The 11,932-nt window shown below is 38.6% G+C and overlaps 1 protein-coding gene and 2 long non-coding RNA genes across 3 annotated transcripts; 2 read left to right on the top strand and 1 right to left on the bottom strand.

The window, feature by feature from the left end:
* The first annotated feature begins 6,188 nt into the window (after positions 1-6,188).
* Positions 6,189-7,034, top strand: LOC110920064. The gene has a single exon (XM_022164303.1). The coding sequence runs from the start codon at positions 6,189-6,191 to the stop codon at positions 7,032-7,034; it is 846 nt and encodes a 281-aa protein (XP_022019995.1).
* A 479-nt stretch (positions 7,035-7,513) lies between these two features.
* LOC110917933 lies at positions 7,514-8,629 on the top strand. The gene is made up of 4 exons (XR_004883067.1): positions 7,514-7,729; positions 7,801-7,972; positions 8,045-8,303; positions 8,516-8,629. It is a non-coding gene; the product is annotated as an uncharacterized LOC110917933 (long non-coding RNA).
* A 1,999-nt stretch (positions 8,630-10,628) lies between these two features.
* On the bottom strand, positions 10,629-11,932 carry LOC110917749. Its single transcript, XR_002580834.2, has 3 exons — positions 11,760-11,932; positions 11,172-11,225; positions 10,629-10,905 (listed from the first exon to the last, which is right to left on the bottom strand). It is a non-coding gene; the product is annotated as an uncharacterized LOC110917749 (long non-coding RNA).

The raw sequence follows: 11,932 nt of genomic DNA on the forward strand, positions 1-11,932 counted from the left end.
TATATCTTGTAAATAGTCCTTTGTTTATATTACTAATTTCAGTTGGAAAATGTAATTAACAAGTTCACGCTACTCGCACGTTGCGGCGGGATGTTAATTATGAATGGTTATTATTACTATGTCAGATAGAAGCGAAAATTCTTTGATTTTCTTCTCTAAGCAAGATGGTATATGAAGATGATGCTATCTGTGGTTTAGATTAGAGTTTGCGACTTTCATTCTAAATAGTCGCGAATCATGTTAGTCGATTGAAAAAAAAAGTGACGCACCGTTTGAAGAAAGTGTTGGTAAATTAATTATTATATACATCATTTGTTACGCATGTCGGTTTCAAAAAAAATATAACAATAAGTGTATCACCGTTTAACGAACGTGTTGGTAATTTAATTACTATACACATTCTTACGTTCTAAATATGTCGGTTGCAAAAAAGTTATGCACCGTTTGAAGAAAGTATTGTTACATCATTTGTTGTGCATGTCGGCTGAAAAAAATTCGCAGCTTTTGATTAAATTGATGCATCAACAAAAATAAGAATGTGGTGTATTAAATTATGTATTTGATATACAATTACACTGTAGTAATAATATTATAATGTACATACTGCCAAGCATCCTTTTAGGGATGAGATTTTTTACCGAAATACCGGTACCGTACCGGTACCATACCGGTACCGTACCGATGTTGTACCGTACCAATCATAAACGGTACCGGTATCGGTAATAGATTTTTTAAAATTCGGTATCGGTAAAAAACGGTATCAGTACCGGTAGTTTTCGGTAAATACCGGTATTAATACCGAGTTTAATAATGACTTTATGTATTTTGCTATTATCTTAGATCCCACTTTGAAGTTATATTTTCTTGAACATTGTTTTACAAAAACCAATATCAAATTTCTTTTGTTTGGTTATTTTTAATCAATTATGATGATTTTATAGACATGTTGGAATTTGGATGTTAAAAGTCGAACCCATGGATATTTACCTTTTGATTTTTTTGACTACTTAATATGTTTACCTTTTGTTTACACTCCTCTATATATTACTGTAGTTTAGTTAAGAAAGGATGGATGAGTTACACATGAATTTTTTTAGGTAAAACAATGGATGACACCAAAGCGGTACCAATGTGGTAAAGTATCGAAATACCGGTACCGTACCGCTACCGAATCTATAAATACGGTACGGTAATCGGTATCCACATTTCCTCAATTTCGGTAACGGTATTTACGGTATCGGTACCGGTACGGCACCGGTACGGCACCGGTATCATACCGATCTCATCCCTACATCCTTTCGGTAAAGGATATAATGGTTTGGATAGGTGCACGGTAACTATATATACATAGTCGCTCATTTCATTGGAAATTTTAATGCATTTTTGTGTGTGTGTGTATATATAATATGAAGGGTTGCGACTTTTGTAAGGGGCGTGATATATTTAAAATAGTTTAAACGTTTGCGACTTTTTGAAGGGGTGTGATATATTTAAGAGTTGACTTTTTGTAAGAGGTGTGATATATATATATATATATATATATTTTTTGAACAACATCTCGGTCAGGGCTATACATGACCAAGATGGTATATGAAGATGATGCCATCTGTGGAGGCGGGTGGCGACCAAGACAACCAACGAAGACCGGCGAGAGAGATCAACAAGGAAGAGACAAAGTTCTACGTAACAAACATTCCAGAGAGATGCAGCGGATTGGATTTAGCAGAAAGAGTGAGAAACTTTGGGGTCATTGCGGGGATTTATATTGCAAGGAAACGGGACAAGTTCGGAAGAAGGTTCGGATTCGTTTCTTTCAAGAATGTTAAAGACAAAGAAGAGCTTCAGAGGAGAATGTCGAAGGTAAAAATAGGAGACAATTGGTTGAAGGCGAATATTGCTTTGTTTACCGATGGGGATATGAAGCCAACACAGGATATACCACAAAGAAAGAAGGGTGATGAACATGAGAAGACACAAGTGCCGAAGAGGGATCATGCAGGATCGACTACGAAGGAAGACGTTTCTTTCATAGAGGCGTTGACGGGGCGTGAAATGTTTAAGTATGACAAGAAGATAGTGATGGTTAACAATGAAACTGTCGCATTTCAAGACATACAAGGAAGATCGTTTCTTGCACGTATGAAGGATTTTAGACAATTGAGAAGGATTAAGGACACATTGAAAGATGTAATTAATAATGGGGGCAGGGTTCAATATGTGGGAGGATTAATTGTTCTTATTACATGCTGTACGAAGGAGGATAGTTTACGGGTTTATGATTTGGCAAAGACGATGGGAGATGTGTTTGAAGCGGTGCAATGGTGGAGGGGGCAATCTTTACCGTATGAGAGGATAGCTTGGCTCAAGATACAAGGAGTTCCATTACATGTTCTATGTAACAAGGTTCTTGACGAAATAGGAAGCCGGTTTGGGAAGATTATTCAGCAAGCGCAACATAATTCGGGTGATGGGGATTTGTCTTTCGATTACATTGGGGTGTTGGTAGGAGAAGGTAATCGCATTAACGAAGAGGTGTTATTATGTTGGAGAGGAAGACGGTACCGTGTATGGGTCATGGAAGAACTCGGGGATTGGATGCCGGAGTTTACAAGTGATGATAACTCTAGGCCGGCCGATTACAAAGTGAACGGAGATCAAAATTCTGTTGCGCATTCCTGCGGTGATAAATTTGGAAACAACGATATTGGTGGAAAGCCTTTTAATGAGGAGAATAATACGGATAATTTTAATGGGGTCAATTCCAATTTTGAACCAAATTTTTTTGAAAGCAATTATGGGGATTTACCTTCCAAAGGTGGCAGTAAAGATAATGAAAATCTTTATTACTTTTTTGTGGCAAAAAATAACAAAAGGAAAAAAGGTAGAAAATTTAAAAAAAACTGGATTGGGCCTAGATAAGTCGGGTAGCAGTGAGGAGAGGCCCAAAGCAGGGAAACGAGCTAGAGGAGGCGATCCTTTTGGGATGAATTCGATTATTGGGATCCAGGAGTCATCACAGGAAGGTGAGATTGATGGTTCGAGCAACAATGATCAATCGGCCAACATTGAAAACGATGGGGTGAATGCTACGGGTATGGTAGTTGATGATACAGATAAAGAAGAACCGAAGGGGGATGAGGCAAATATGATTTTAAACGAAAGGAACATGGTGGAGAGGCTCGATCTAAATTCACAACCGGGTCCGAATTTAAGTCATGAGAATGGGGTTGACTTGGGTGATAGTATAGAAGGAAATTTGAATAGGAAGGAAATTAATTGTGATGAATAAGTGAATAATACAGTGACTATTGGCCGTAAATTGGGAGTAGAATTACAAGATTTTCAAGATTTAATCCGAGACACGATTGCTAAAGAAGGCGTACAAGTGGTGAAATCATGAATTATTTATGTGTTAATATTAAAGGAATGGGGGTTGAAGGAAAAGATGAATGGGTTAGAGGGATGAAAAAGGAGCATGATATTTCATTCATGGCGATGCAAGAAACAAAAACGAGAGAATTGGATCGGTTATCAATAGGCCGATTCTGGGGTTGTGGAGATTACGAGTATGAGGTAGTTAATCCGGTTGGTCTTTTAGGTGGTTTGGTTTGTGTTTGGGATCCAGGGGTGTTTCTGAGAACAAACGTTCATAAGAGTCGACATTTTCTTATGATCAATGGGAGTATGAAGGAGAGTAATATGAAGATGAATATTATCAATGTTTATGGCCCTCATATTAATGTCCAGAAACGATTGTTGTGGCAAGAGATACAGGAGAAGATGCGAGATCATGATGGGTGGTGGATCTTATTGGGCGATTTTAATACGGTTAGGAGTTCGGTGGAAAGGAAGAACACAACATTCGATGTTACTAGCGCTATGGACTTCAACTCTTTTATTGATAATACGGGGTTGGTGGAGTATGTTATGAAGGGTAGGAAACCTTCTTAGCGGGAAAAGGAAAGGGTAACAAACAAAGTAAAATAGATAGAATATTGGTGTGTATGGATGTGTTTAACAAATGGCCGGAGGCGTGCTTGCGAGCGCTTCCAAGGGGTTTGTCGGACCATTGCCCTTTAGTTCTAAACATGGTTAACAAGAAGTTTGGCCCGAAACCGTTTCGTTGGTTCAACTCGTGGGGTATAAAAGATGGTTGTGTTGAGGTTGTTAAAGAAGCGTTGGGTATGCAAAGTGATAATCTTTCGGCTGATCAAGTATTGCATCGAATGCTACAGTGTGTGAGAAAAAAATTAAGAAAATGGAGAGATGATATGATCCAAAAGGAAAATGAAGAAATGGAGAATTGTCAAAGAGATGTTCAGCGTTTGGACCTTCAAATGGAAACTGGAGACCTTAATGAGGAAGAAATGTGGATTATGGAAGAAAGCAAATGTCGTATTGAAGAAATAACCTCGGGACGTAACAAAGATATAAAGCAAAGAGCGCGTATGAAGTGGGCTTCGATGGGCGATGATAATACCGCTTACTTTCATAGAGTTATCAATGGGAGAAAGGCGATGAATTCTATTCCGGGGATAGATGTCGATGGTGTGTGGATGACGAAGCCGAACATAGTTAAAAGGGAAGTTTTAAAGTTTTTTCGAAGCCATTTTTCGGAGGTGTTCAAGCATAGACCTCAGATTGTTTGCGAGGGGATCCAGAAAGTTTCTACTTTAAAAGCCGAAGATATGGTCAGGCGGTTTTCTAAGGATGAAATAAAGAATGCCATGTTCGAGTGTGGTACGGATAAGGCGCCCGGACCGGATGGTTTTAACTTCCATTTTGTACAGAAATTTTGGGTCGACTTGGAGTCAGATTTCTATAGTATTTTCACCGAGTTCTATGATACGGGATACATAAGTCCCGAATGTAGTACTTCTTTCATCACTTTGATCCCAAAGTGTAAAAACCCGGTTACTATGAAAGACTACAGGCCTATAAATCTTATTGGTATGATAAGCAAGGTGATATCGAAGGTGTTGGCGAACAAGATAAAAAATGTTATGGGTGATGTGATCTCCGAGTCTCAAACTGCCTTCGTTAAAGATAGGTACATTTTGGATGGCCCCCTAATTTTGAATGAGGTTATCGCTTGGTTAAAAAGAAGAGATAAGAAAGCTTTTTTTGTTGAAGATAGATTTCGAGAAGGCTTATGATAATGTGAATTGGGTTTTTTTGATTTCTATTATGGAGCAAATGGGTTTCCCGAATAGATGGTGTATGTGGCTTATGGGGATTCTTCAGTCGGCTAGATCGTCTATTTTGGTCAACGGGTCTCCTACGTTTGAGTTTAAATGTCAAAAAGGACTCCGACAAGGAGATCCGTTGTCTCCGTTTTTATTCTTGGTGGTTATGGAAGCTCTATCATGCATTCTCAACAAAGCGGTATCTATAGGGGAATTCCAAGGGGTGAGGTTGGGCAAAGATGGTACCGTAATTTCCCATTTATTTTATGCCGATGATGCCCTTATTTTAGGTGATTGGTCGGATGTTAATGTGATTAAGGTGGCAAGAATTTTGATATGTTTTCACATTTGCTCGGGGTTGAGAATTAATATTAATAAGTCAAACTTGTACGGGATCGGCACTAGCGAAAGTGAGATGGAGAATACGGCTTTGGTGTTGGGATGTAAACGAGGGGATTTTCCTTTCGATTACCTGGGGATTAGAGTCGGTGCAAATATGAATAGATGTTGTCATTGGAAGAAGGTGGTTGATGTGTTTGAAGCAAGGCTTTCTTCGTGGAAAGCTAAGCTTCTTTCTATTGGTGGTCGTGTTATACTTATCAAGGCGGTTCTTGAAAGCATTCCCATATATTATTTTTCGCTATATAAAGCCCCGGTGAAAATAATAGACACTTTAGAGCGTTTAATGAATAAATTTTTATGGTCGGGGATAAGTGACAACAATAAATTCATTGGGTAAATTGGAATAGAGTTACCATGCCAAAAAAGTTAGGGGGTTTGGGGATCAAGAGATTGAAAGAGATAAACGAAGCGCTCCTTTTTAAGTGGGTTTGGAGGTATAGGGCGGAGAAGGATTGTTTGTGGCGTAGGGTGGTTAATGCTTGTCATAAAAATATTAATAGTTGGGAGGTCCTTTTGGTTAATAAAAACGGTGCGGGTTGTTAGAAGACGATCGTGAAAGTCGGAGGATCTTTAAAAGCGAATGATGTTTATCTACACACTATGGTGAGGTCGAAGCTGGGAAATGGGGAGGGTGTGCGATTTTGGTTAGATGTTTGGATGGGTGATTGTGCTTTAAAAGATAAATGGCCAAACTTATTTAGGTTGGAAAACAATAAAACTTGTTTAGTCTCTGATCGTCTAAAGGTTGATAATGATCGAGTTCAACTAGAAGCGGGCTGGAGTAATCTGCTGCATTCGGAAGAAGATTTCCAGCAATGGAATCAGCTTTGTGTTGGTTTGGAAAATGTGAAGATGTCTACAACCGAAGATAAATGGATGTGGAGTGGGGAGAAAAACAAGAACTTCTCGGTTAAGTCGGTTAGAAAGTTGCTGAGAAATGGTGATGCTTACGGTAATGTGTTTGTTTTAAAGTGGATTTCGTGGGTGCCTTTAAAGTGTTTGATTATGGCTTGGCGCGCGGTGGTGGAATTGGTGAAAAGAGGTGTTTATATTCCTAATACGCTTTGTGTTTGGTGTGATTATCATGAGGAGACATCTATGCATGTCCTTGCCGATTGCATCATAGCGATAAATGTTTGGGAGCGGATAGGGAAATGGTGTGGTTTGGAGCTGATATATGCGTTTGAAATTAAAGATTTGTTACAAGTGTACAAAAAAGTTTCGGGCGGCAAGATGAAACGGAAAATTGTGCATGGTGTGATGATCGTGACGATGTGGTCTCTTTGGAAAGCTAGAAATGATTCGGCGTTTAATGGGAAAAAAGTGGCTATTGGGGATGTAGTTTCGAGTGTGAATTCCCTTTCGTATTTGTGGCTAAAGAATAGATCTAAATGTAACACTATAGGTTGGAAAGATTGGTGTCGGTCCCCTTTGTATATGTTGTAGTTGGTTTGTGCCTTGGTCCTTGTTTTAAGGACCGGTGTGGCGTTTTTTAATGAAAGTTTATTTTCAAAAAAAAATTAAAATTAATTTGAAGTGTTGTGACTTTTCATATCTATCTATACTTTCTATAAAAGGAGAAATCCAAGTGACATAAGAAAAGCTGATGTGTCAGCTTGAGAGCATGTCCAACAAGGTTTTTCTTATGTCATTATTTCATCATAAAGACTAATATATAAATACTTTAAATTTCAAAGTTGGCCCACATTCAAACCAATGCCCATTCAAAACCTCTGTAATAAAAAACCACTGTCCATTCAAGCCACTGATGATTCAAAATTCAAACCAACCACTGATGATTCAAAATTCAAACTTCAAAACCTCTGACGATTCAATGTTATGGATCCAAATTCAAAATTCAAAATTATGGCTCCAGGTATATAACATATCATCTTCTTCAATCAATTACTCTCTCTAATCAATTTCTCTCTCAACTCTCTCTCTCTCTCTCTCTCTCTCTAAACCCTCATTCTCACATCAGAACCCTGCCACCGTCTTTGTCGCTCTCGACTTCAACGGCGATTCATCGATTTTAAAGTGAGATTGTCGGAGAAATTCGATATGAATTTAATCTGGGTGTTGTTACTGTTAGTCGCTCTGTTCAGAATCCGATTAGGGTTTGATGTTGAATTTGAATTGGGGTAGTCTTCTTCTGTTTGTTTGATTGTTGATTAAACTCTTTATGAAAGATTTGTAAATTTCATTTTTTCAGATGCTCCAACAAGATCAACAAAAGTCTTGAAAATCAACAGCCAGGTGAGTTCGTTTGTTCAAGGATTCAATGTTTATTGATTTTTCAAATGCTTCCACTGTCGTCACCACCAGCTGCACCGCCATAGACCACCGCCACCAACTAAGCCACATCAGCTTAATTGGGTTTGCTGGTAAGGATAATTAAATAAACACATCAATTACGTTTGTTCCCAGTTCATATTATTGTCAAATTTTTATTATAGATCTGGATTGATAACCAAGATTATGTACTCCTTGACTCAATTTGACAACTACCCACCGACCACCAGCTAAGCCATCAGTTCAATTTCACCACCGTATCATATCTTTGTGCGATTTTTGTTTAAGAAATTAAGGATTACTTTTTTTTATTTTTTGGTTTTGCAAAGTTAATAGATACAGAAAAGAGGATGAAGACGATAGATGACGTCATCCAAATCTGAAACTGCAGCAGTACATTAGAACTTTTAATCAGGAGGCTATGTAAGTGTTCTTATGACTCTTTGTGATATGTTACAGTTATCTAATAAATATTTCATGATACTTTTGTTGTTTTGATTAATTTTATGTAAATGTTCATAAAATGGTTGCTAATTTCATAGACCAATGGTTGATATACAAAATAAAAGTTAACTTTAGCAAACTGCAGTAATGATGTTTTAGCTCAATGACTATATGGTTGAATACAATATCAGGGTATTCTCGTGTACCAATGGTTGAATACAGACCAGAGCACCAACTGGCAGCAACGAGTTTAAGCTCAACACCTCAAATTACCATAGTATCTATTGTATTTGATTTTGTAGAAAGAGTTAAGTGCCATTTTCGTCCCTGTGGTTTGGTCACTTTGGCCATTTCAGTCCATTTTTCAAAAATGCGCCATTTTCGTCCCCCACGTTCTGGAAAGGTGCCATTTCAGTCCAAAAATCATAACCCAGTTAAATCAGTTAGTAAATAAGGACTGATTGTGTAAATTTGTAACATAAAAGGACTGATTGTGTAAATTTGTAACACCACCACCACTAGCCCTGCCACCACCACCACTCCGCTGCCACCACCGCCACCACAGCCACCACCGCCACCACAGCCACTGCCACCACCACCACCACCGCCACCACAGCCACCTCCGCCACCACAGCCACCACCGCCACCACAGCCACCACCGCCACCACAACCACCACCACCACAGCCACCACTGCCACCACCGCCACCACCGCAACCACAGCCACACCGCCACCACAGCCACTGCCACCACCGTCAATCATCACGTTGATCATCATCAACAGTTCTTCGAACCACAGCCACTGCCAACGTATCATCATCATCATTCAATAACATATCATCTGGCTTGTGCGATCAGAAGTTCATCATCATCATTCAATAACATATCATCTGTGTTCTTCATCAACGTATCATCATCAGTCACCGTTCCTCCACATCTTCTAGTCACCATATCATCTCCATTAGAACCTGCAACATCACTTTCCTTTGTGCTTCGAATCTCACCATCCTACCTGCAACTTCATCAACCCACATCGACACCGATTCCGATTTCGCACACCGAAACCGCACACTTCATCATCTTCTTCGTCTCCGGTGTTCCACCCGTCACAACTACGACACCGCATCACTACACCGTCGTTCAACCAGAATCATCATCCGTAGTATCGGTCATCTTCTCCGCGACCTCCTCCGACATCACGTTCATTAGCACCGTCACCGTATTCATCTCAGTTCCTGTTATTCATCTCCGTCGAGCATCATCGTCGAACTCCGGTCACCACCATTCATTCATCGTCACCGTTGCCGATCATCTCTATTCTCCGACACATTCTGATCTCTGTTCACCTTCAACCTCCGTTCAAATTTCTACTACCAACCGTTAGCACCGCAACCTCCTCACCTCCGATCACCTTCACCACCACTTCCGTTCATCATCGAGTCTATATCATCGGGATCTCACGGTGTAGGGTATTTTAGAAACGGTGATGATGGTGGTGGTGGTGGTGGTGGTGGCAGTGGCTGTGGTGGCGATGGTGGCTGTGGTGGCGGTGGTGGCAGCGGAGTGGTGGTGGTGGCAGGGCTAGTGGTGGTGGTGTTACAAATTTACACAATCAGTCCTTTATGTTACAAATTTTCACAATCAGTCCTTATTTACTAACTGACTTAACTGGGTTATGATTTTTGGACTGAAATGGCACCTTTCCAGAACATGGGGGACGAAAATGGCGCATTTTTGAAAAATGGACTGAAATGGCCAAAGTGACCAAACCACAGGGACGAAAATGGCAGTTAACTCTTGTAGAAAAGTCAAGGTTTAATGCCTATTGTTGACAAAATCATAGCTTACCTATGTAGTATCTGTGTAAAATTGAGGTTATTGAACTGGATATATGTATGCTGTGGTTTTTGTTGGATTAATTTCGACGTATGATGTGGTGTCATTCAAGATATATGTATCGTTGTTTCGCAAATTTGATATCAGGTTGAATCTAAATTTGATCAAGTGAAATTTGTTTTCAGATCTGTAAATAGTAGTTTAGAGAATCATTTTTCAGAGGATTTATGCGTTTGATAGAGATCGAGAAGGTGTTTTTGGAGAATTTTGGTGTTGAATGAAGAAATCTGTTTTTGTTCGATTCAATTCGAAGTTGCGCGTTTCAGGTTGAATGTGAATTTGACGAGGTGAAATGGAATCGGTACGATTTGGTTGGAATTGTTATACGTGTAATGTGTCATTTATTTATTTAGGTTTTGATGGTGGAATATTGTAAGGTCTAGAACTTTAAAAGACACTAGCGAGCTTCATGTGACAAATACTAAACGGGTCGAATAGTTCATAAGTAAAAATTCTACATTTACTTCGACATAACTAACAAAGTAGTTAAAAAAAGAAGTTTACAACCCATACAAATTTTAACTACAAGTTCAATACCTAAGAACACCGGGTTAAGTTACTTACATAAGACCCGTTTTTTAACAAAAGAACATTTAACAAAAGTTTAGACCATGACTAGAAACTTCGCGGAAGCGTGCATCACAAGTGTGTTCGGTCCAAATGATGCCATCCATCAAGTAGCTTTACCTACATACAACCAATCGATTAGACATTTTAAGTAAATAATTCATACGATGTCAAGATACTAGTCGAACTACAAGAAATGGTTTTGAACCTTCATTCGATCATGACTTTCTTAACTTAGCACATTATCCTTTCTAACTCATTCGACCCATTTCCATCTCACATTTTCGACTTACATTAACTCAATACAAGTATACGGCATCGACTATAAAATAATAGCCTTTTTACATTGATACATGCTAATAATAATTTGTAAGCAAAGAACTTACCTTTGTCGTTATTCGTTTGCGATCCGGGGTGACTCGAACTTTCTTCTTTGATCCCTAAAATCAAGAATCGCATACCTTAGGCTCATGTCGTTCTTTTCATTCCATAATCAACTTACTTATATTAACACACAAAAATTCTCAATTCTAACCATTTAACATTGTAAAATCCTATAATCGTTTCATTCAAGCATTTAAGCAAACACTTGGCGTGCATACTAATAATTTAGCATAGAGTACAAGTATCTTATGCATATTATAACCCATTCATATCAATAACATTAACAATATCAAATTTAGTCAAAATCTCATACAACCATTATCCTAGATCGAATTCTCTTAACAATGATTCATTATAAGTTCACCATATGAACATCACCACACCAATTTACACCAAATTTCAGGTTTCACATCATAACACTTTTACTAAAAATGGGTTTTCACTTTTACCCATCAAATTAGTCGAATTCTAGTTCAATTCGTGACCTCTGAGATGTTCCTAACCCTTATTCATACTAATTTCATACAATCTCATGGATTTATTCAAAACCCATTTCATTCATAATCATCAAATCACAAATTTCAACATACCTTATGTTTAGAATGCTAAGAAAGTTAGATTGAGGTGAACATGCAGATGATTAGCTTCAATTTCTTCCTTTAATTGCTGAATTTTAGATGTAACAAGGGTTTCCCCTTCTTCTCTTGATCTCCTGGTCGACACACACATCAGATGTGTGTGTGTGCCTATTTTTTTTATCTTA

This window comes from Helianthus annuus, chromosome 16, assembly GCF_002127325.2.
Source record: "Helianthus annuus cultivar XRQ/B chromosome 16, HanXRQr2.0-SUNRISE, whole genome shotgun sequence".
NCBI lineage: Eukaryota > Viridiplantae > Streptophyta > Magnoliopsida > Asterales > Asteraceae > Helianthus > Helianthus annuus.